This window comes from Bufo bufo, chromosome 3, assembly GCF_905171765.1.
Source record: "Bufo bufo chromosome 3, aBufBuf1.1, whole genome shotgun sequence".
NCBI classification, from domain to species: Eukaryota; Metazoa; Chordata; class Amphibia; order Anura; family Bufonidae; genus Bufo; species Bufo bufo.
This window is the reverse complement of record NC_053391.1, coordinates 686,036,156-686,062,467: the sequence shown is the minus strand read 5'-3', so window position 1 is coordinate 686,062,467 and position 26,312 is coordinate 686,036,156. Positions and strand designations below refer to the sequence as shown.

The 26,312-nt window shown below is 45.9% G+C and overlaps 1 protein-coding gene across 4 annotated transcripts in view; it reads right to left on the bottom strand.

Annotated features, from left to right (window-relative positions):
* RELT (RELT TNF receptor) overlaps nucleotides 1–26,312 on the bottom strand; it is a 61,217-nt gene that overhangs the window by 5,049 nt on the left and 29,856 nt on the right. The window contains exons 1-8 of one of the 4 annotated variants that reach the window (XM_040426493.1): nucleotides 15,181–15,288; nucleotides 9,165–9,241; nucleotides 3,451–3,561; nucleotides 2,972–3,150; nucleotides 2,806–2,885; nucleotides 1,992–2,243; nucleotides 1,104–1,178; nucleotides 251–332 (exon numbers count right to left, since the gene is read on the bottom strand). In XM_040426493.1, coding sequence (XP_040282427.1) covers nucleotides 251–332; nucleotides 1,104–1,178; nucleotides 1,992–2,243; nucleotides 2,806–2,885; nucleotides 2,972–3,150; nucleotides 3,451–3,561; nucleotides 9,165–9,206 — 821 coding nt within the window. In that variant the 5' untranslated portion in view covers nucleotides 9,207–9,241; nucleotides 15,181–15,288. Of the gene's footprint in view, nucleotides 1–250; nucleotides 333–1,103; nucleotides 1,179–1,991; nucleotides 2,244–2,805; nucleotides 2,886–2,971; nucleotides 3,151–3,450; nucleotides 3,562–9,164; nucleotides 9,242–9,442; nucleotides 9,733–12,495; nucleotides 12,584–15,180; nucleotides 15,289–26,312 lie in introns of those variants that run through there. The other 3 variants (XM_040426495.1, XM_040426494.1, XM_040426497.1) reach the window with 3 other exon arrangements.

The window sequence follows — 26,312 nt, the reverse complement described above, 5'->3', positions numbered from 1 at the left end:
ATCAGCTAGATGTTTGGAAGTCCCTCAGCGGTAGACTGAACAGAGGTGGGACCTGCGCCTATCAGACATTTACAGGATATCCTTTTACCATAAATGTCCAGATGGGAACAAAACTGGGCGAGGTCATACTTCTAGGGGATTTCCATCAGGGACAACCCACAGTAGTGGCCTCCTACACGGTGTCCATTTCACCTCCTCTACTTTAGACCGGTACATAAGCCAAAAAAATTTATAAAAAATAAAGTCTCACTTTTGAGGCGACTTGTCTCCTGACGTGGACGTCTGTTTGGTTTGATATTCTTTCAGGAGTTCTTCCAAAGCAACAGCGTTTTCTAAGAAGGAAGGAGGAATTCTTAATATATAGCAGCTAACAAAGGGTTAACAAAAAAAGATTTCCTTAAAAAAAAAAAAAAAAAAAAAAGTATAGAATAAGGCAAGCCTTCCCCAACACGTTGTGGGACGGTCACGGTACTAGGGGGTCTGACCGCTGGGACCCCCACTGACCACAAGAACAGAGGTCCCCCGTGTGAATGGTGAGGGGCGCACGTATAATCACCGCCCCAGTCAATTCTATGGGACAGCCGAGAGCAGTACACGATAGTCTGACTGTGAACAGATCGGTGGTCATGTGTGCACTACTCCCCCATTCACATTAGGGGTCTCGGAGTCCCCCCATTCTTACGACTGGTGGGACCCCCAGTGACCATACATTTATCATCTATCCTTAGTCTACGTAGAGTTTCTTTGGTTATCCTTTCACAAGGCTAAGTTTTTAAATGGAGTCCATTACAGGAAGGAGAGGGAGAGGAGCAAGGGTGCACAGGGCCACGTGGACCAGCCCTCGGTGCACAGGGCCACGTGGACCAGCCCTCGGTGCACAGGGCCACGTGGACCAGCCCTCGGTGCACAGGGCCACGTGGACCAGCCCTCGGTGCACTTAACTACTCATTTGCATATGGATTAAAATTACTTTTTTTCTCCAGAATGAAACAACTGAAAGGCATCATCACATCCAGCCCTGCCTCTGACTAAGAGTCATTAATGTCCGACTGTCGCGTGACAAGCTGAGAAATGTGGCGTCATAGCCTCGACATACTACAGACCTTTCTTCTCGGTGATCAGACGCACCAGGACCCCGATGGTGTCTTCGTTCCCGTTCTCCTCCATCATGATGTTACCTGACGATACAGACACAGGGGGTGAATTGTACGCGGCCGTGTGGGGGCCAAACAACTTAGATGAGGAGCAGATGTCATGGTCTGTGGGGATACAATGTAGCGAGTGAGGATTGGAAGACAAAAGAATTTAGTCTCCATAGCAACAGATAATTGGGAGACTCCCGCAGACAGACTACAGACTAATTGGATGAAACTGGTACAAGGGCATAACAGAGTTGCTGGGTCTTAGTAGATCAGCACCGGCTAAGTATAAATCCCTTCCCCCCCATAGGGGGCTGATTGGCCCAGTTACAGTGGAAAAGTGCAAAATAAATATTGGGGGGGAAACCTCAGTCACCCCATTTATTTATAATATATAGATACAGAGTAGGGGGAAAAAATTATTACAAAAAATTTTGGTAACAAAGACTTTTGCAGTTTCCCTGACAATGCACGCAAAAAAAAAAAAAAAAAAAAATATTTAGAAATGTGTCTGTTCATTAAGGTGTTAAAGGAATATTTGCAGCGCATGCAAATTCCATTTAAATCAAGTCTCAAATTTTGTCCATCTTTTCCCCACCATCACATCCCCAAAATATATTTTTTTCCTAAAGCAGAAACTTGGAGGAGACTGAATGGCGGTAGACGAGGTGCCGTAATGAGGATAATTAGTATAGGCTCAGTATTGTGCTCAGCTCCTCGGAGAGCCGTGGTCCCGACAAGGGAATGCATGTTTGTGGTTTTCTACATGCTGCAATTCCCGCCTTGACGTCAGACGTGTACCCAGCAAGGTACAAGACATCAAGCCTGATTTATGGGCTTTCCGGTACTCACCATCCTTCTCCGGAGCGGCTTCTTCATCCACCTTCTGAGACGTGCAGCGATATCCCTTCTTTTTTAGGATGTTGCACAACAATATACCGGACAGGCCCATCATGCAGAAGACGGGGACTATAGCCAATACTGCGTACTCCGTCCTGGAGTCATCGGGAGCCCCTTTATGTGTACTGTTTTGGGGGGACGTTTGCTCCGAGTTATTGGGAGCCTCCAGTGTTCTTGGAGAACGGTTTCTCAGCGTTCTTTGACCTGGGGGGGGGGGGGGGGGATTAAAAATAAAATAAAAAGATTAAATAAAAGCTCGAAACAGAAATTATTTTTAATCAATGTAATTCTGGATTTACATTTGTCCTGGAAAAGATCCGGTGGTAGTCATAGACTGGGTATTTATTTTATCTATGTAATTCAGCAACTGTCTCCTGGGCTCCCAATACAGTGGAGCTGCAGCCGGTCTCGGCTACTAAAACTACAAGCTTGCTAGTTCACGACACGTTTGCCCTTACTCCCCTCTCCCAGGGCAGGTACTGCTCTATTAGCTAGCAAAAGTCACACCGACAGTTTGTAATCCCCTGTTTAGGTAAGATGTTCTAGTTATTTCAGATAAATCTCTTTCAGCAGGGAGAAAGTAAAGGGCTGCAGGGATTTACATCTACTCCTACTTAGCTCTATACTGAAGTGAATGGGGCGTTCAGACTGAAAATGCACTTACATATGGAGGTGCAGATCCATAAATTAAAATATATGAAAGCCGCCCTACTAGGATCTTCATATTATAATATAATAAGCCTTATCAGAATCCGAGGGAACTCACCTTCGCATCCCACGGTGTCTGGGGGCGCCAGCCAGCACGGGATACAAGTGTTCGAACTATTAGCCACCAGAGGAAAATACCTGCCACGGGATAAAATAAAAGACACTTAGCTCCTGGTGCCACGCGCCACTGTGTACGTTACATTAAATCCAACACGTGCACGTACCCCGGCAGGCATTCTTTGCACACTGCGTCAGCATTGGCGGTCCCTGCAGTCAGCTGGATCCTTTTCTTCTTAATGCACTGGGTGTGCATAGTGCAAGGGGACATATCGTGACGACTGGAGAAAGTCCCGGGGGCACATGCCCGGCAGCCAACGCCAGCACCCGTCCCAAAGCCACAGACCTGGCAGAGAAGAGGAGAATTCAGAATACTAATGGAAAAAAACTCACATGGACTCCATGACGGATCCAACCAGTATGCAGAATCCTACCCGGTCATCCATTTTTGGTTTAGTCCTGACCATCTTTTTTCATGCAAGTCAGTAGGTGTTGTCATAGGACCTTTCCCATGAAATGATCATCATGGATAATTGAGCCCAAAAGACTTTACTAATGTATGTACTGTACTCCCCACACCCGGGTATTGAAATAACCTGTGGTCATTCCGCTGCTTTAAAGTCAGGGCGGTATTGAATGGTCTTACCCCATTTGGCTCCTGCCCCCGAGGGCATTTTCTGCACGACGTACAGTTCCCATTGTCATTGAGATACTCTTCTTTGCCGCACTCCTGACAAATTCCTTCCCAGATCTGGAGCTACATAAAAAGATAAAATAATTTTCTTCTTCATTTTCCATTTTTTACATGTTATTTATAGTAAATAAAAACAAACATATGGTAATAAATAGAAAATTTAAGATAAAAATTTCATGTTAACATTAAATCTCAAAAAAAAACTTAAAAGTATTGTATGGTGCTGAAAGCTACGCCAGCCATTTCATGAAGTATGCATCACACATGAAAAGTTTAGATACGGTGAATCAGTTCATGTTTAAAAAAATAAAAAATAAAATAAAAAAATCCAAAAAGGTGCTCCGAAAGTCCATGGAAAGCCCCTCCGGTGTGAAGGAAGGACGATTTTTAAAGGATATGGACACCTTCAGGGCCATTTTTTTTTAGTATTGCATTTTTACTCATTTTGGGCTAAAAATCTTTTTTTCAATTGGTCTTTATTAAAAATATTCAGCCGTTCGGTCATAGGGTTAACCGTTTGTCTAGCTGCGAGAATCGTACTCTCACTTTGTGCCGCTCATCTAATAACCCCTCTCACTAAATTACTAAAGCTACTTTCACACCTGCGTTAGGTGCGGATCAGTCTGGTATCTGCACAGACGGATCCGCTCCTATAAATGCAAACAGCGTTTTGGTGTCGGCCTCCAGAGCGGAATGGAGCCAAACTGATGCATTCTGAATGGATCCGCATCCATTCAGAATGCATTGGGGCTAAACTGATCCGTTTGGGGGCCGCTTGCGAGATCCTTGAAACGGATCTCACAGGCGGACCCCTAAACAGCAGTGTGAAAGTAGCCTAAAAAAAAAAAAAAAAAAAAGTCAAACACGTAGGCCTGTATTACACTAGATTATCTGACCAACGATTGGTCAGAAAGTCTGTTAGATAAATCTTTTGGTGTAATAGAGGACTTATTTAATCCACCTTCATATCAATAAGATAAGGACTGAGCTATAAAGAGTGTTTATAAGGTCAGAGAGCAGAGATAAGGAGCAGTCAGCTGAGCTGTGTGATGGAACAAAGTGAAAACAGACAACAGGCTACTTAAGAATCTCAAAGCTGTACAGAGAAAAGGGTTCAACATTTTTAATAAAGGCCAATTGAAAAAAACTGATTTTTAGCTCAAAAGGAGTACAATACAAGAATTAAAAAAAATGCCCCCAAAAAGGTGTCCACAGCCTTCAAGCTGGTGGTACACAGATTATTTTCAGCCCGATATATAATTTGTGTGGGGACCTCTTTTTTTTATGGCGTTCCCCGTGCCCTTCATTCAGTGGGTCCGTCATACAGGCATCTCTCGGAAATCGTATGAGAGCTGCAGAAAGGGTTATATTCTTACACCAGGGCGATAAAAAAAAAAAAAAAGGACAACACACAAACACCTGAGATATCAGCCACAAGAGGAGCGAACATCTGCAGGTACAGACATAACACAAGAAGACCTGAGAAGACCTCTCTTCTCAGCTGCCACACGGCCGGGCGCTATCTTCAGCCGCCAGGAACACAGGTTGTTAGTGGTGCCAAATGGTCATGAAACCCAACACTCAAACATTTCATTTCTACATTATACAGCCGACTGCGGCTACAGAGAAACCTCCAGGGCCGAAGATGTGCCGGATACACCGTATAATGGAGATGAAGGATTGGCCAGACACTTCACAGGACGGATTTAGAAACACTCAGAACCGAGAATGTGAAAAGAAAAGGCAAAAAATGGAATGTAGAAGACGACCTGTTGAGACCATTATCTAGGAAGAACATTCCTGCTGTCATACTGGAACCACGACTGAGGAGAGGGGATATGTGCCCCCCTTACAAGGCTTTCACAACATGATCTGAAGTTTTATTTTTGCCTTGTTGCTCCTGCTGAATAGTACATGTATAAACTGCCAGAGGAGTGACCACTACTCCGAGCATATTACAGCCCCAAAAGGGGTTCTCACTTATTTAGCCTAGGACAACAGCATTGAATACTGCCTCCTATGTCCAAGAATATAACTACTATAATACTGCTCCTATGTCCAAGAATATAACTACTATAATACTGCCCCTATGTACAAGAATATAACTACTATAATACTGCTCCTATGTACAGGAATATAACTACTATAATACTGCTCCTATGTACAAGAATATAACTATTATAATACTGCCTCCTATGTACAGGAATATAACTACTATAATACTGCTCCTATGTACAAGACTATAACTACTATAATACTGCCTCCTATGTACAAGAATATAACTACTATAATACTGCTCCTATGTACAAGAATATAACTACTATAATACTGCTCCTATGTACAAGAATATAACTACTATAATACTGCCTCCTATATACAAGAATATAACTACTATAATACTGCTCCTATGTACAAGAATATAACTACTATAATACTGCCTCCTATGTACAAGAATATAACTACTATAATACTGCCTCCTATGTACAAGAATATAACTACTATAATACTGCTCCTATGTACAAGAATATAACTACTATAATACTGCTCCTATGTACAAGAATATAACTGCTATAATACTGCTCCTATGTACAAGAATATAACTACTATAATACTGCTCCTATGTACAGGAATATAACTACTATAATACTGCTCCTATGTACAAGAATATAACTACTATAATACTGCTCCTATGTACAAGAATATAACTACTATAATACTGCTCCTATGTACAAGAATATAACTACTATAATACTGCTCCTATGTACAAGAATATGACTACTATAATACTGCTCCTATGTACAAGAATATAACTACTATAATACTGCTCCTATGTACAAGAATATAACTACTATAATACTGCTCCTATGTACAAGAATATAACTACTATAATACTGCTCCTATGTACAAGAATATAACTACTATAATACTGCTCCTATGTACAAGAATATAACTACTATAATACTGCCTTCTATGTACAAGAATATAACTACTATAATACTGCCTTCTATGTACAAGAATATAACTACTATAATACTGCCTCCTATGTACAAGAATATAACTACTATAATACTACTCCTATGTACAAGAATATAACTACTATAATACTGCCTCCTATGTACAAGAATATAACTACTATAATACTGCCTCCTATGTACAAGAATATAACTACTATAATACTGCCTCCTATGTACAAGAATATAACTACTATAATACTGCCTCCTATGTACAAGAATATAACTACTATAATACTGCCTCCTATGTACAAGAATATAACTACTATAATACTGCCTCCTATGTACAAGAATATAACTACTATAATACTGCCTCCTATGTACAAGAATATAACTACTATAATACTGCCTCCTATGTACAAGAATATAACTACTATAATACTGCCTCCTATGTACAAGAATATAACTACTATAATACTGCCTCCTATGTACAAGAATATAACTACTATAATACTGCTCCTATGTACAGGAATATAACTACTATAATACTGCCTCCTATGTACAAGAATATAACTACTATAATACTGCTCCTATGTACAAGAATATAACTACTATAATACTGCTCCTATGTACAAGAATATAACTACTATAATACTGCCTCCTATGTACAAGAATATAACTACTATAATACTGCTCCTATGTACAAGAATATAACTACTATAATACTGCTTCTATGTACAAGAATATACCTACTATAATACTGCTCCTATGTACAAGAATATACCTACTATAATACTGCTCCTATGTACAAGAATATAACTACTATAATACTGCCTCCTATGTACAGTAATATAACTACTATAGTACTGCCTCCTATGTACAAGAATATAACTACTATAATACTGCCTCCTATGTACAGTAATATAACTACTATAGTACTGCCTCCTATGTACAAGAATATAACTACTATAATACTGCCTCCTATGTACAAGAATATAACTACTATAATACTGCCTCCTATGTACAAGAATATAACTACTATAATACTGCCTCCTATGTACAAGAATATAACTACTATAATACTGCTCCTATGTACAAGAATATAACTACTATAATACTGCTCCTATGTACAAGAATATAACTACTATAATACTGCTCCTATGTACAAGAATATAACTACTATAATACTGCCTCCTATGTACAAGAATATAACTACTATAATACTGCCTCCTATGTACAAGGATATAACTACTATAATACTGCTCCTATGTACAAGAATATAACTACTATAATACTGCTCCTATGTACAAGAATATAACTACTATAATACTATCTCCTATGTACAAGAATATAACTACTATAATACTGCCTCCTATGTACAAGAATATAACTACTATAATACTGCTACTATGTACAAGAATATAACTACTATAATACTGCTCCTATGTACAAGAATATAACTACTATAATACTGCTCCTATGTACAAGAATATAACTACTATAATACTGCTCCTATGTACAGTAATATAACTACTATAATACTGCCTCCTATGTACAAGAATATAACTACTATAATACTGCTCCTATGTACAGTAATATAACTACTATACCACACACAGTAATGCACTTGCAGTCTGATACTATCCAGTTCCTGAAGTGCTTTCCTGCTCAGAACACTCCTGGACACATTTGTGACGTCTATAAAGAGCAGGGAAAGGCTCGGCGCCATCTGTTTATTTCATAGTGACACACGGTCGGCGTCTGTTCACACCCTGCCCTCTCATGCGTTCCTCTGTGTTTTATAAAGGGCTGATCTTCTAAAACTTAAAACCATAAAAATGCCACCAGCCGGCACCTTCTGAACCTGACCCGTTTCTGGACGTAGACGCTCTACTTCAATTCCTGCAACCCAAACTCCAAAATGTTATTTACAGCCACAAGACGTCCAGAGAAGGCGCCTGTACTGGAAAGTCAAGCTAAAACTGTTGGACGGTTATCTACGGTGAAAGCTGGGCCTCAATATGGCTGCCGCTTTTGCTCAAAAGCAAGTGGTCACCCAGGATTTCCAGATTTGAAGGGCAGCTGTCCCTGGAAACGTAGCCACTTGGCCTTCTAGGATCTGCCACCAGGGTCAGATAGGAGCGGGCCCCAGAGGTAAGACCTGCACCCATCTCCAGAATGAGCGAGCACTGAGCGAGCGCGACCACCCTCCATTCACTTCCATCAGAGGACACAACCCCTTTAAGGGGATGTTCCCAATGGCAGATGGTTTTAATAACCCCGGGACAGACCCTCTCACGTCGCATATTTGTGGCTGCTCCACCTCAACATTTGTCTTCCCAGGAACTGAAGTTTCCGGAAAGGAATTCCAGACCACCCCCGGCATCCATTTAGATTACACGACTTTGAGGACGCCAGAGCATCGTGCCCAGCACGCGAGGTATTGAGAGCGGACACGAAACGCGCGCCTTCACTTCGGCAGCCACATTATTACAGTGTTGACACTACATGCTTGCAGGGGGTGTAAAATTTTGCAACACACCAGAGGGAGAGCGTGCGGGCGGCAGGTACCGCTTCTCCTGTTTACTAAACAGCGAGCGGCGGAGAACCCGCCCTGCGACCTTCATGGAGAACGGACGAAAGGGCTGCAGTGATGAAGGGGTTAATGAAGGCTCAGCGCAAGAAAGAAAAAAAAAAATAATAATAAAAACTTACGGAGAATAAACAGGAGAGCAGGATGTGGTGGAGACGACTCATCTTTGCTGCAAGATAGCGGCGTTAACGGAAGGAACCTGCAAGAAGAACAGAAAGTTACCAGATATTCAGCCCCCCCAACATCTACAATTGGGCCCCTACAGCCCCCCGCAGTCCTGGGCCACGTCCCATCCTCCGCACCGGTCGCCCTGTTATTTATAGACCCGGCAGGAAGCAACATAAACAAAAAGACTACTACAACTCCTCACATCCAGATGACCCCCGACAACAAGCAATACCTTCTCTTAAAGGGCCAGTAAGGTCTGCAGTGATCCTCCCCGGGTTCACGCGCTTCCTCCAGGTACAGCCCCGAACTTTCTGTGACAATACTACAGCAAACTCAACGAAGCTCATGGTTAAAGATGGGAGGGGCTAGTGTGAAACTCCACCCAGAAGTGGGTGTCCCAGGAGTTTTAGGGGCATGGCCTTGGTGGAGCCTAAATTCCCCAAATTTACCAACAAATGTTCCTCCCGCGCCCTAATAAACAGGAACAGAATCGGATGGCGCCATGTGGGGCCCATTTATGAAACCATCTTTGTTGCTCACAGCAACCAATCAGAGCACAGCTTTCATTTCTTCCACAGCAGATTATGAAGTGAAAGCTGCGCTCTGATTGGTTGCTGTGGGCAACAGATTGATGAAACTATCTGTTGCCCACAGCAACCAATCAGAGCGCAGCTTTCACTTCATAATCTGCTGTGGAGAAAATGAAAGCTGTGCTATGATTGGTTGCTGGGGGCAATAGATAGTTTCATCAATCTCTGACTGCGGCACGGGCGACCATTCGAGGCCGTGAATGAACTGAACGCATAACGTCATCCTCTGGGATCGATTCCCATTACGTTCCTATAATAAGCAGCGCCCAGCTATTTATAGAGCTCCTCGCTGCCGCCGTTCCTGCTGTCTCATCACCTGGGCGAGCGGACATCACCTGCAGCGCAGTGCTGACTCTGCGCCAACGCGACAGGAAGGAGCCTTCCCCAAGGACGCCACGAACTGAGGAGACCTTCGGCCGTCCTCTACCATCAAGCTGTTAAAACATCCGTTCCTGGGAAAGCTTGGTGACAACCAATACGGCTGCCATTACAGATACCAGCGAGGTCATCAATGGATGCATTTACATATTCAAATTTATGGCAGGCGGGAGGTATGAGGAAGCGTGTGAGGTCACAACCGCCCGAGATGTTTTGGCTCAGAGCAAAATCGGAAATCCTGGCTCATGCCCGGCCCCAGTGACGTCACCCTGGATGTGGGAGATTCCCATAGAGAAACACAGCATCCAGGTATCGGGTTCCTGTTGACTAAGGATGTGCCAGGAGGAAGAGGATGGGGGCCTTCGAGGAAGTGTACTGTAATAACTGAAAGCGCTATTATAAGATCCCCCCCCCCCAATATAAATGTTACCAATAACAGCAACAAGATTTACTTATGTGCCGTTCATACAGAGCTTCCTGGTGCATGAATACAACGCAAGAAGCACAGTAAAGACTGACACACAAGGCAGCTCTAAAAGAGGGGTTTCTCTGCAAACCAATGCGATCGGTTTCAAGGGGGTGGGCTTGCAATGTCCCCCATCACTTCGTCTATAGAAATGACAATACTGGGAAAGTTGGGTTGCTTTAGAATTAATATTACTACTACTGCCGAGAGGCCACCCAGCTTTCCCTGAAGCATATAATTATAAAACAAGACAAACCCAAGTCATTAAACATCCACGTACTTATTCCGGCGTGCCACGGGAGGAGCAGACGCCTCAGTGACACCACCGCCTCATACCGGCAACATGTCACAACGCAGGGGGGAAAAAAATAACTGAATTTCCTTCACCCTGGGGCACCCGCCTGCTTCCTGGTACAGCACAGATCGTGACGGGAAGAGCATAAAGGGGACAAACAAAAAAAGAATTCTGCAGAGCTTCCTTGAGGCACGAGGTCCATCAGGCCTCGATGAGCTCACTATGACACAGCAGCGCTAGGACACACAATCCCCTCCAACATCCTGAGCTCTGCATTATGTAGGAGGCGGCCGCTGCTCCCATTGTCAGCACAGACAAAGTGAATGAATAATACAGCAGAGCGCGGACCCCTGATCTATATATAAACCGCGGTGTGACCGTAGGTGGATCGCACACAGGGCCATGCTGCGCCACTGCTCCGCTATTATCCCCATCCCTGTGCATCCACTCTTCAGCCCCCCCCCCCCACCGAGACTTCTATGCTGGTAGGGGTGCATCGAATAGAGCACAGTGCATCCAAAACTTTTTTTTTTTTGCACAAAAACAGAAAGAAGCAATTCTCAGGCTTAGAGGACTGGAATTTCACAGGAAGCATATGGTCATGTTTTGGGGCACCTACCCACAGCAGTAGGTCAATATCGAAGGTGCTGGTCTACCTTTTTTACGATTATTGGGGGCTCGTCCGGGACCCAGAGAGGTCGCAGGTCCTGGGTGAGCACCCGATGATCCGATTCCTATTCAGCTAGCCACTTGGGAGTTTAGAAGAGTTGGGTGGCATCACCTGGATGATCTTTAATGGCATCTGGGTTTGTCGCCAAAGGTTAACGAGTTGACGGGTGACTCACGGACCTGTATTTTCAGGTGCCTTATATCTCACTGAGTCACCATCTTCCTTCAAGTTTCTAAAACTGAACTCGGCAGTTTCGTCGCTTCGTTCTTCCTGCTACAGTCGCATACGGCTGAATTGCGACACCACGAGTTACCCGACACCCGCGGGTGCTGAGCAACCTTCGCCACACTGCACCCACAAGGTGCCAGGTCACTCTGGCACCTGCAATTCAAGAAGTGAAAAAACAAAAACAAACAAAAAATATATATAACTGTTCTTTCCGGCCAAACGACGACAATGTCAAATGCAACGATTCAAAGCCGAGGAGATTTAAAAAATTCTACAGAATTCTGTGCCCTTGGCAGGAGAGGTAGAGACACTTGTGGTCGACCACGTCGTCAGGCCATGAAATCTCTGGGTAAACACTGTTCCAGTTAACCGACTCCCGCAGACGTGTGCACACAGTAAAATATGCATCAAAAGATTATAAAAACATTTAAAAAAAAATGTATAAAATTTTATGGACTCCCATGTGTGGGGCTTATGGTGGCCGTTGACAATTTCATGAGCAGAACATTTGGTCCTAAATGATGAGAAACCGCCATAACTGTTGGTCTGCTCAAAACGAGCCCTTCCCCCCTTCTGGGTCGCCCCCTGTCCTCCTCGTGAGCCGGGCCCTCGGAGCGCTTCGTATCGTCTCGGGAGGAGGCTTGCTGGAACACAAAACCTTCCCCAATTGATTTGTTAGGAATGGAGACCAGAGTCCTGTATATCATCCACGAGGAGGCCACGGGGACACCAGATGGTGGTCTGCGTATGTGCAGAGACAGAAGATGGAGCTTCCGGATATCAGAGAGGTCGACTGTGGTTAGAGCTTCATTACAGCAAGAAGGAAGCAGAAGATGGAACCCAGAGCGGAAGCAGCAGCTCAGCACTACAACCCCCATCATGTAACGTTACATCTGTATACCACACATAGGTTAGGGAACAGAAGATGTCCGAGGTCGGATCAAGAGCCGCAATAACGGAGCTATAAATAGTGGGGGGTGTATGGGAAATGTATGCACCAAGGCTGCTGTGTGTGAAGGCACCTCGACGGCTTCCTGCTGGAGGTGGCAATAGGGCACAGGAGTCGCCTCACTTCAGCAAGTGGCATTTATCATGTAGAGAGTTATTACAGGCCACTTACTAATATTGTTGTTATCCATGTTGCTTCCTTTGCTGGATTCATTTTTCCATCACATTATACACTGCTCGTTTCCATGGTTATGACCACCCTGAAATCCATCAGTGGTGGTCGTGCTTGCACAACATACGAAAAAGCGTCAGCCTCTCTGGTGGCCGGGACCGTGGGAGCACACGTAGGCTGGTGCTTTTTCCTATATTGTGCAAGCACGACCACCACTGATGGATTTCAGGGTGGTCATAACCATGGAAAAAATGAATCCGGGAGGCAACATGAACAACAACAATACATTAGTAAGTGGCTTGTATTAACTTTCTCTACAAAAGCAAGACAATAACTTTAAGGGGAACCCATCACTTGGTTTCTCATCCCTTAACCATCCCATCCTGCTCAAAATCCTCATATGTAACCGAAGGAGCAGGGGAAAAAAAACAAAAAAAAAAAAAAACACCCTTTAAGCCCTTCACCCGGTATGTCCGATGTCAGTCACCGTTTGGAAGAAAGGTCACAGGAGGTCCTGTCCAAAACCCAATCAATCCGGCTTGACTGAGGCCAGAAATAAACACACGTGAGCCACTGTGCCCTGGTTCTGGCGCATGCGCAGTGACGCTGGCTTCCACTGCCCCAGAACCAATCAGCCACTCAGCATCACTGCGCAAATGCCAGAACCAGAGGACAACGGATTTCATACGGGGTAGACATAATGTACCCAGGTCTTCCCTGGGGTGGCTCCAGAAAGGTCATTTACATACGGCACTTGGGGGGGGGGGGGGGGGGATAAAAAGTCCCCCCCCCTCCCTTTTCAATCAATCCTTACATCTCTAAAACCTGACGGGGTCCCTTCAGTCCTGTGAAAAACGAGTCGGTACAACTGAATATCGTCCTGCGCAGAGGGCACTGAGCCGGGATGCCGGGCTCTCAGCGGTTATACTGTTAATGGTCAATAAGCGCGACCCGTCACCAACTGCAAAGCATCTCCCAGCAGGAGGGGCACACCCCCTCCGAGCCCAGTAACCCCCGATTCCCAATCTGTCGCTGAGAACAAATAAATGTGCAACCGAATATCACAATAAATAATATATATATATATATATATATATATATATATATATATATATATATATATATATATATCTCATATTTTTTTACAAAAACAACAAAAAAAAAAAAATGTACACAAACATCATGGAACTTATTGTGGAATTAAGAAAATAAATAAACTTTAAAAATATAATAAAAAAAAGGAAAATGCTGTGTTTTTTTTGGGGGGGGGGGGAAGGTTTCAAATGACTCTGGCACTCTGCCAGGGCAGTGAACTCCTGAAGCCCCTGGAGGAGTCTGACAGATCTCGGGTTACAGAGGGGGTGGGCAGTGGTAAGGGGCAGCTACCCCCTCCCCCTTCCCTGTGAGAGAGGTAAGGGGGCAGGGCGGTGACACCCCCCAGAGATGTAGAGCCAGGTAGCCTCTGCTGCACACCTAGCCAAGACGGATCCGTCCCCATTGACTTATTGTGTGCCAGGACGGATCTGTTTGGCTCAGTGTCAGACAGACACCAAAACGCTGCAGGCGGCGCCTCCGGAGCGGAATGGAGTCGGATCGGAGGCAAAACTGATGCATTCTGAGCGGATCCTTTTCCATTCTGAATGCTTTAGGGAAAAACTGATCCCTTTTGGACCGCTTGTGAGAGCCCTGAACGGATCTCGCAAACGGAAAGCCAAACCGCCAGTGTGAGAGTAGCCTTGAAGATAATACAAACACGGATCCGTACAAAACGCGAGTGTGAAAGCAGCCTGATCTTCTGGTACAAAGTGTGACAATGGAACAGGGAAAAGTCACAGCAGCCGTGGCACAATCCGCACTGCGCGCCACCTCACTGTCACCTATAAGGGATCTGCAGTGCCTCAATGTCAGGCAGGACACCCTAACCTAGCAGCAGACAGCCCTGCAGAGCACAACTCCAGCAGCTCCCTCCCCAGGACCCTTTGTCCTTAGCAGCTTGTTCTCTGCAAAGTCCCATCTGACCCTGCAGAGCATCACTCAGTGACCCCCCCAACTCTGAAAGCATCACTCAGTGACCCCCCAACTCTGCAGAGCATCACTCAAGGAATCCCCCCGCAGAGCATCACTTTTAAGCTCATTTACATAAGATAACTGCCCAATTAACACTTGCACCCCCGCCCGGGACCACCACCGGCACCCTCCTGCATCACGAGCAGTAGAACTCACCACGAACTCGGGGTACTGAATGAAAGCCGGTGTGAAGATGGTAGAGCTGCCGTTCCCCCGGTAGACCCCGGTATATCTCCGCACACACCCGCTCCCGGCACAGTCCACGCCGTTCTGAGAGCTCGGAGGCTATCAGCTGCTTTTCACCCGAAACTCGCCGTGACGTCACGTCCCGCCCCCTCCGCTCTCCTAGGACATCTAGCGGCCGCACGTCGGAATGACACTTTGCAGCGCCTGAGGACTGGGTGCCCAGAGGTGGCCATGGGCTGAGCCTGGCTATTAGGCCTTCTCCTTCCTGTGGGGGTGCAGAGGTTGCCCCATAATGTCAGGAGCCTGATTATATTACATTGGGGCCCAGGAGCTTTATGTTCCCCTTCAGGGCCCCATAGAACTATTAAGAAAGGGCCTTTCTCCTACTTACTCTGCAAGCCCCACCCCTTGGACCACCCATGAACACCCTAAAGCCCCACACCCTGGACCACCCATGAACACCCTAAAGCCCCACACCCTGGACCACCCCTTTCACAAGGTTCTCCTGGAAAAATCAGTAACCTGTTGGCAAGTACTCCTTCCGATTTTGAGAGAGGGGTTGGGTGGCCGTGGATTTGGGGCATACTTGCCAACTTTCTTTGCCAGGGATCGGGGGGGGGGGGGGGGAATAATCTTTCAGGCTTAGACGCGCCCCCTTTACAAAGCCAAAATCCTTTCATTTAGGCCACGCCCCTCCAGGAGGCTTCTCTGGCGCCCCCAGGAAATCCCTGCCAGTGACCCCCATCTTGGTACTCCCAACCGACAGGTGGCGGCTTATCCGAAATTCTGGATAATTGGATGGTCACCTACAACACTTAAAGATTTTTACCCAAAATCTGCCGCCCATGAGGCAAGAATTGAGTGAATGCCCGAGACTCAAGATGAAATAGGGGAGAAGGTGATCGGAGGTCAGATAGGAATGCGCAAAGTGGGTGACAGGGAGGTCGCCCGTCTAATAAGGCGAGGGCTACTTAGGGTGCATTCACACGACCGTAAGTCCTTCGCGTTCCGCACATGGCCGGCGCTATATAGAAAATGCCTATTCTTGTCCGTGATTGCAGAACAGGTGCAGACCCAGACTTACAGTCGTGAACTGCGTAAAGATTGCGCTCTCGCAAGTAATGTTTGCATATGCAGGCACAAAAAAATCCAAATCGACAGGACTGACATGATCCGAAAGTGGCGGTGAAACCCTAGCCTTATCTGGGCAGTGGTATGGCTGTCGGTACAGCGCGGTTACCCAGCTTTCCTATAGTCCTGGTCTTTTAGCAGCAAAACGTCCCCTGCTGTGTACCTTTCATCTGCCGCAGGAAACCTGAGGGACAACTCTCATTGGTGGAGTAATGGAAGCCATATTGGATATCACACATTGGACAATAATGGGGTGCAGCACTATGGTTCTTTCTCTATAGGCCTATGCTGCAGGGAGTACATGACCACATGCACTGCCTTATATTGACTGGCAGGGGCGTTGCTAGGGTCTCAAAAGATCCAATGCATAAGGCACAATTCTCTAAGTCGACCAACCGACCCCTAAGCCCGCTATAGCTATACAGCAGCACGAACCTCTCACATCCAGGGCCTCCCAGGTGACGTCTCCTCCGATGTAGATCTTCTCTGTCATCATCTTCTTCATTCCGTCCGGACAACTTCTCTCAGCCGCGACTCGTCTCTGCAGAGTGTGATGCACGGACATCTTAGCTTCCTCATTTTTCTGTACCCCCAAATACTATCCTGAAGAAAAATGAGTGCCCCCCATAGTAATAGTGCTCCTCATAGTCCCACCAATAGTAATTCCCTTCTAGAATACCCTCATTAGTAATGCTGTCCCCTACAGTGCCCCCAACAGTGATAATGCTCACCAAGAGTGCCTCCATTAGTAAAAGAGCCCTCTGGGATTAATAATGTCCTTACAGAGCCCCTAGTATAAATAAGGCCCCCTATTGTTATCCCAGTGGTAATAAAGCTCTCTACAGACCCCTCAGTAGTAATAAGACCCCCACAGTGCTCTTAGTAGAAATAATGCAGATCTATAAGTCCCTCCTGTAGGGCCCCCAGTAGTAATAAGAAAGCCTAATGTCTCCTGGATTTAAAATGCCCCTACAGTGCCCCCAGTATTTATACTGCCCCCTACTGTTATAATACTCGCCCTGAAGCCCTCCCAGTATTTATATCGCCCCCTGCAGTGCCCCCTGTAGTTATAATCCTTTGTTTACTGTCCTCAAAAATTAGAATTCCTCAGCCCCTCTACCATACAGTCCCATGTAGAGTGCCATGTAAATACCATCTCTCCAGCCCCCCTCAATATACAGTCCCATGTTAATAACATCCCTTTCTATCTACAACCCCCTCTAAAATACAGTCCCATGTAAATAACATCACACCATCTCTCCTGCCCCCCTCAATATACAGTCCCACGTAAATAACATTACCCCTCCCCAGCCGCCTTCAACATACATTCTCATGTAAAGAACATAACCCCCTCCCCAGCCACCTCCAACATGCAGTCCCATGTAAATCACATTACCCCTCAACATTCAGTCCCATGTAAATATCACTCCCTCCCACAGTCGCCTTCAACATATAGTCCCATGTAAATAACATCACCCTGCCCCAGCCACCTCCAACATGCATTCCCATGTAACTTTCAGTCCCATGTAAATAACTTCCCTCCCTTCAGCCCTAACATACAGTCCCAGTTAAATAACTACAACTCCCAGCATTGCTCTGCCTCTCCCTTCACTTACCTCTCCTCATGTAGCAGACCTCACCACAGCTTCTTCCCAGGACTTCTCTTCACTGCTGAGCCGTCCTCTCCTGCACTGGTCACATGACGGTGACATCACCGCAGGTCCTTTTCAGCTACTGCATTTAGAACTGATCACATGACCTGTGATGTCATCACAGGTCCTTCAGCTCTTGCAGTGCATTAGATTTAATTGTGATGCCGTCCTGAGGAAGGCAACACAGTTGTATCTAGCAGGCAGGCAGCACATTCGGGGCCCGGGACAAAACATCAGGGGCCCAAGCACTGAATATTTTAACCTAGCAGCGCCCCTGTTGACTGGCAGTGTCTTGTCCCAGCACAGGGTCTCTTTAAAGGGCATCTGTCAGCAGATTTGTACCTATCAAACTGGCCGACTTGTTGCAGGTTTTAATATATGCAAATGAGCCTCTAGGAGCAACGGGGGCGTCACCATTACACCTAGAGACTCTGCTTTTTCTGCAACTTCTGACTTTTTCTCCGCCTGGCCCTGTCAAAGTGCAGAGGATGCGGCAGATGCAGAGAAAGCAGAGACTCTAGGTGAAACGGTAACGCCCCCGTTGCTCCTAGCGGCTCATTTGCATATTATAAAGCATCATTTTTCTCAGCAATGCGCGCACATAGGAACACGGGACCAACACAGACGCCTTCAGCTGCCGAGTGCACATGTAACAGGTCAGCCAGTGTCATAGGGACAAAACTGCTGACAGATGCCCTTTAAGACTTTCTGGGTTTGTTAGTATTTCATTTTTTTTTATAAATCTTTTTCTGTTTTCTTTCTGAATTATTAGTTACTGGAAAACGTCCACCGCAACCTAAACACCTGCAGACTCGGGGGCGGCTGGTAATCCCCCCCGAAAATATTATGTCTCCCTGCTTCCCGCATGTTTATCTGCAGAACAGACACGACTCTGCTGTGCGGAGATCAGGGAGACATGACTGATAGGCTTGGATACAGCAGACAGTACCACACATGATAGGATTAGATACACAGCTCAGCAGACAGTATCACACAGGATAGGATTAGATACACAGCTCAGCAGACAGTATCACACAGGACAGGATTAGATACACGGCTCAGCAGACAGTATCACACAGGATAGGATTAGATACACAGCTCAGCAGACGGTATCACACAGGATAGGCTTAGATACACAGCTCAGCAGACAGTATCGCACAGGATAGGATTAGATACACAGCTCAGCAGACAGTATCGCACAGGATAGGATTAGATACACAGCTCAGCAGACAGTATCACACATGGTAGGATTAGATACAGCAGCTCAGCAGACAGTATCACACAGGATAGGATTAGATACACAGCTCAGCAGACAGTATCGCACAGGATAGGATTAGATACAGAGCTCAGCAGACAGTATCACACAGGAGAGGATTAGATACACAGCTCAGCAGACAGTATCACACAGGATAGGACTAGATACACAGCTCAGCAGACAGTATCACACAGGATAGGATTAGATACACAGCTCAGCAGACAGTATCACAAAGGATAGGATTAGATACACAGCTCAGCAGTCAGTATCACACAGGATAGGATTAGATACATAGCTCAGCAGAAAGTATCACACAGGATAGGATTAGATACACAGCTCAGCAGACAGTATCACACAGGATAGGATTAGATACACAGCTCAGCAGACAATATCACACAGGATAGGATTAGATACAGCTCAGCAGACAGTATCACACATGATAGGATTAGATACACAGCTCAGCAGACAGTATCACACAGGATAGGATTAGATACACAGCTCAGCAGACAGTATCACACAGGATAGGATTAGATACACAGCTCAGCAGACAGTATCACACAGGATAGGTTTAGATACACAGCTCAGCAGACAGTATCACACAGGATAGGATTAGATACACAGCTCAGCAGACAGTATCACACAGGATAGGATTAGATACACAGCTCAGCAGACTGTATCACACAGGATAGGATTAGATACACAGCTCAGCAAACAGTATCACACAGGGTAGGATTAAATACTGAGCTCAGAAGACTGTATCACACAGGAGAGGATTAGATACACAGCTCAGCAGACAGTATCACACAGGATAGGATTAGATACACAGCTCAGCAGACAGTATCACACAGGATAGGATTAGATACACAGCTCAGCAGACAGTATCACACAGGATAGAATTAGATACACAGCTCAGCAGACAGTATCACACAGGAGAGGATTAGATACACAGCTCAGCAGATAGTATCACACAGGATAGGCTTAGATACACAGCTCAGCAGACAGTATCACACAGGATAGGCTTAGATACACAGCTCAGCAGACAGTATCACACAGGATAGGATTAGATACACAGCTCAGCAGACAGTATCACACAGGATAGGATTAGATACACAGCTCAGCAAACAGTATCACACAGGAGAGGATTAGATACACAGCTCAGCAGACAGTATCACACAGGATAGGATTAGATACACAGCTCAGCAGACAGTATCACACAGGATAGGATTAGATACACAGCTCAGCAGACAGTATCACACAGGATAGGATTAGATACACAGCTCAGCAGACAATATCACACAGGAGAGGATTAGATACACAGCTCAGCAGATAGTATCACACAGGATAGGCTTAGATACACAGCTCAGCAGACAGTATCACACAGGATAGGCTTAGATACACAGCTCAGCAGACAGTATCACACAGGATAGGATTAGATACACAGCTCAGCAGACAGTATCAGACAGGATAGGATTAGATACACAGCTCAGCAGACAGTATCACACAGGATAGGATTAGATACAGCAGGTCAGCAGACAGTATCACACAGGATAGGATTAGATACACAGCTCAGCAGACGGTATCACACAGGATAGGATTAGATACACAGCTCAGCAGACAGTATCACACAGGATAGGATTAGATACACAGCTCAGCAGACAGTATCACACAGGATACGATTAGATACACAGCTCAGCAGACTGTATCACACAGGATAGGATTAGATACACAGCTCAGCAGACAGTATCACACAGGAGAGGATTAGATACACAGCTCATCAGACAGTATCACACAGGATAGGATTAGATACACAGCTCAGCAGACAGTATCACACAGGATACGATTAGATACACAGCTCAGGAGGCAGTATCACACAGGATAGGATTAGATACACAGCTCAGCAGACAGCTTCACACAGGAGAGGATTAGATACACAGCCCAGCAGACAGTATCACACAGGATAGGATTAGATACACAGCTCAGCAGACAGTATCACACAGGATAGGATTGGATACACAGCTCAGCAGACAGTATCACACAGGATAGGATTAGATACACAGCTCAGCAGACAGTATCACACATGGTAGGATTAGATACACAGCTCAGCAGACAGTATCAGACAGGATAGGATTAGATACACAGCTCAGCAGACTGTATCACACAGGATAGGATTAGATACACAGCTCAGCAGACAGTATCACACAGGAGAGGATTAGATACACAGCTCAGCAGACAGTATCACACAGGATAGGATTAGATACACAGCTCAGCAGACAGTATCACACAGGATAGGATTAGATACACAGCTCAGCAGACAGTATCACACAGGATAGGATTAGATACACAGCTCAGCAGACAGTATCACACAGGATAGGATTAGATACACAGCTCAGCAGACAGTATCACACAGGATAGGATTAGATACACAGCTCAGCAAACAGTATCACACAGGAGAGGATTAGATACACAGCTCAGCAGACAGTATCACACAGGATAGGATTAGATACACAGCTCAGCAGACAGTATCAGACAGGATAGGATTAGATACACAGCTCAGCAGACAGTATCAGACAGGATAGGATTAGATACACAGCTCAGCAGACAGTATCACACAGGATACGATTAGATACACGGCTCAGAAAACAGTATCACACAGGATAGGATTAGATACACAGCTCAGCAGACAGTATCACACAGGATAGGATTAGATACACAGCTCAGCAGACAGTATCACACAGGATAGGATTAGATACACAGCTCAGCAGACAGTATCACACAGGATAAGATCAGATACACAGCTCAGCAGACAGTATCACACATGGTAGGATTAGATACACAGCTCAGCAGACAGTATCAGACAGGATAGGATTAGATACACAGCTCAGCAGACTGTATCACACAGGATAGGATTAGATACACAGCTCAGCAGACAGTATCACACAGGAGAGGATTAGATACACAGCTCAGCAGACAGTATCACACAGGATAGGCTTAGATACACAGCTCAGCAGACAGTATCACACAGGATAGGATTAGATACACAGCTCAGCAGACAGTATCACACAGGATAGGATTAGATACACAGCTCAGCAGACAGTATCACACAGGATAGGATTAGATACAGCAGGTCAGCAGACAGTATCACACAGGATAGGATTAGATACACAGCTCAGCAGACGGTATCACACAGGATAGGATTAGATACACAGCTCAGCAGACAGTATCACACAGGATAGGATTAGATACACAGCTCATCAGACAGTATCACACAGGATAGGATTAGATACACAGCTCAGCAGACAGTATCACACAGGATAGGATCAGATACACAGCTCAGCAGACAGTATCACACATGATAGGATTAGATACACAGCTCAAAAGACAGTATCACACAGGATAGGATTAGATACAGCAGCTTAGCAGACAGTATCACATAGGATAGGATTAGATACACAGCTCAGCAGTCAGTATCACACAGGATAGGATTAGATACTCAGCTCAGCAGACAGTATCACACAGGATAGGATTAGATACACAGCTCAGCAGACAGTATCAGACAGGATAGGATTAGATACACAGCTCAGCAGACTGTATCACACAGGATAGGATTAGATACACAGCTCAGCAGACAGTATCACACAGGATAGGATTAGATACACAGCTCAGCAGACAGTATCACACAGGATAGGATTAGATACACAGCTCAGCAGACAGTATCACACAGGATAGGATTAGATACACAGCTCAGCAAACAGTATCACACAGGAGAGGATTAGATACACAGCTCAGCAGACAGTATCACACAGGATAGGATTAGATACACAGCTCAGCAGACAGTATCAGACAGGATAGGATTAGATACACAGCTCAGCAGACAGTATCAGACAGGATAGGATTAGATACACAGCTCAAAAGACAGTATCACACAGGATAGGATTAGATACAGCAGCTTAGCAGACAGTATCACATAGGATAGGATTAGATACACAGCTCAGCAGTCAGTATCACACAGGATAGGATTAGATACTCAGCTCAGCAGACAGTATCACACAGGATAGGATTAGATACACAGCTCAGCAGACAGTATCAGACAGGATAGGATTAGATACACAGCTCAGCAGACTGTATCACACAGGATAGGATTAGATACACAGCTCAGCAGACAGTATCACACAGGAGAGGATTAGATACACAGCTCAGCAGACAGTATCACACAGGATAGGATTAGATACACAGCTCAGCAGACAGTATCACACAGGATAGGATTAGATACTCAGCTCAGCAGACAGTATCACACAGGATAGGATTAGATACACAGCTCAGCAGACAGTATCACACAGGATAGGATTAGATACACAGCTCAGCAGACAGTATCACACAGGATAGGATTAGATACACAGCTCAGCAAACAGTATCACACAGGAGAGGATTAGATACACAGCTCAGCAGACAGTATCACACAGGATAGGATTAGATACACAGCTCAGCAGACAGTATCAGACAGGATAGGATTAGATACACAGCTCAGCAGACAGTATCAGACAGGATAGGATTAGATACACAGCTCAGCAGACAGTATCACACAGGATACGATTAGATACACGGCTCAGAAAACAGTATCACACAGGATAGGATTAGATACACAGCTCAGCAGACAGTATCACACAGGATAGGATTAGATACACAGCTCAGCAGACAGTATCACACAGGATAGGATTAGATACACAGCTCAGCAGACAGTATCACACAGGATAGGATTAGATACACAGCTCAGCAGACAGTATCACACAGGATAGGATTAGATACACAGCTCAGCAGACAGTATCACACAGGATAGGATTAGATACACGGCTCAGCAGACAGTATCACACAGGATAGGATCAGATACACAGCTCAGCAGACAGTATCACACATGATAGGATTAGATACACAGCTCAAAAGACAGTATCACACAGGATAGGATTAGATACAGCAGCTTATCAGACAGTATCACATAGGATAGGATTAGATACACAGCTCAGCAGACAGTATCACACAGGATAGGATTAGATACTCAGCTCAGCAGACAGTATCACACATGACACACTTAGATATTGATGACCTATCCTCAGGATCGTCGGGGATCCGACACCCGGCACCCCCACCAGTCAGCTGTATGAATGGAAGGCGCATGCAGTGCGCAAGTGCTGTCTCCCTTCTCTCTTTCTGCTCGCCATAGACATGGCTGCAGCGAATAGGAAGAGAGAAGGGAGACGGAACGTTAACACTGTCCGCGCCTTTCATACAGCTGATCGTTAGGGGGTGCTGGGTGTCGGACCCCCGTCAATCTGATATTGAATACCATGGTCAGACTGGCCTGCCGGGATACCGGGAAATTTCCCGGTAGGCTGGCAGGCCTGAGTGCAGGAGCAGGAGATGAGCGCTTCCATTGTGGAAGCGCTCATCTCCATAGTCATCTGTATTGCCGTCCTCAGGACGGCGATACAGATGTCTATGCTGCGGCAGGGGAGGGAGAGGTGTGTCCCCTCCTGTTCCTCTGATAGGCTGCCGGCCTAGTGCTGGCAGCCTATAAGAGGCCGGTGCAGGCGGCGCGATGACGTCATCGCGCCACCTGAGCCGTATAGCGAGGGACACAGGCCGGAAGAGGCCTGCATCGCATCGCTGGAGGGAAGTATAAGTGTTTTCTTTTTTTTTATATAGGTACAATACTGGGCTGGCACATGATAAGGGGGGACTACTGGGCTGGCACATGATAAGGGGGGACTACTGGGCTGGCACATAAGGGGGGACTACTGGGCTGGCATATGATAAGGGGGGACTACTGGGCTGGCATATGATAAGGGGGGACTACTGGGCTGGCATATGATAAGGGGGGACTACAGGGCTGGCACATGATAAGGGGGCTACTAGCACATAAGGGGGGCTACTGGCACATAAGGGGGACTACTGGGCTGGCACATGATAAGGGGGCTACTGGCACATAAGGGGGGCTACTGGCACATAAGGGGGCTATTGGCACATAAGGGGGGCTACTGGCACATGATAATGGGGGCTACTGGCACATGATAAGGGGGACTACTGGCACATGATAAGGGGGGCTACTGGCACATGATAAGGGGGGCTACTGGCACATGATAAGGGGGCTACTGGCACATAAGGGGGGCTCCTGGCACATAAGGGGCGGCTACTGGCACATAAGGGGCGGCTACTGGCACATAATAAGGGGGGCTACTGGCACATAATAAGGGGAGCTACTGGCACATAATAAGAGGGGGCTACTGGCACATGATAGGGGGGGCACTATGGCTACTGGCACATAATAAGGGGGGCTACTGGCACATAATAAGAGGGGGCTACTGGCACATAATAAGGGGAGCTACTGGCACATAAGAGGGGGCTACTGGCACATGATAGGGGGGGCACTATGGCTACTGGCACATGATAGTGGGGGGGCTCTTATTACTGGCACATGATTGGGGGCATCTATGGGGGCACATCTTACTGGCACATGATTGGGTGGCACTATAAGGGCATCTACAGAGGCTAAAAAGAAGGGGTATTTTATATGGGGGGCTCTGTATAGGGGCATTTTATACTGGGACACATTATGGTGGATACTATGGGGAAGGGGGAGAGGAGCACTATGGGGTCATCTACGGGGGCACTGAGAAGGGGTATTTTATATTGGCACATTATAGGAACATTAGCTCAACTGGGGGCATAACAAGGGGGTATGTTTTGCCCATTATAAGGAGAATTATTTCTACTGGGGGGCATTATGGTGGGCTTTATTACTCCCCCATGGTATGACCCCCTAGTAGCAGCACCAGCCTCTCCCTGCTCTGCTATCCCTCTGCCCCTTCTCCAAATCCTTATTATGAAATCTTTCTCATTAGGATAAAACACAACATCAGCTCCGCTGAGCCCCCGGCCAAAGTGTGGAAGTGGCGTCTGAGATCCCCAAGGGCCAAGCCAAGTAACTGTAAGTTTTCATGGGGGTTCTACAAAAGAGCTATCGTGGGGCAAAGTTCATATTCGTGTTTACACACGTGTTTTAACCTCCTCCG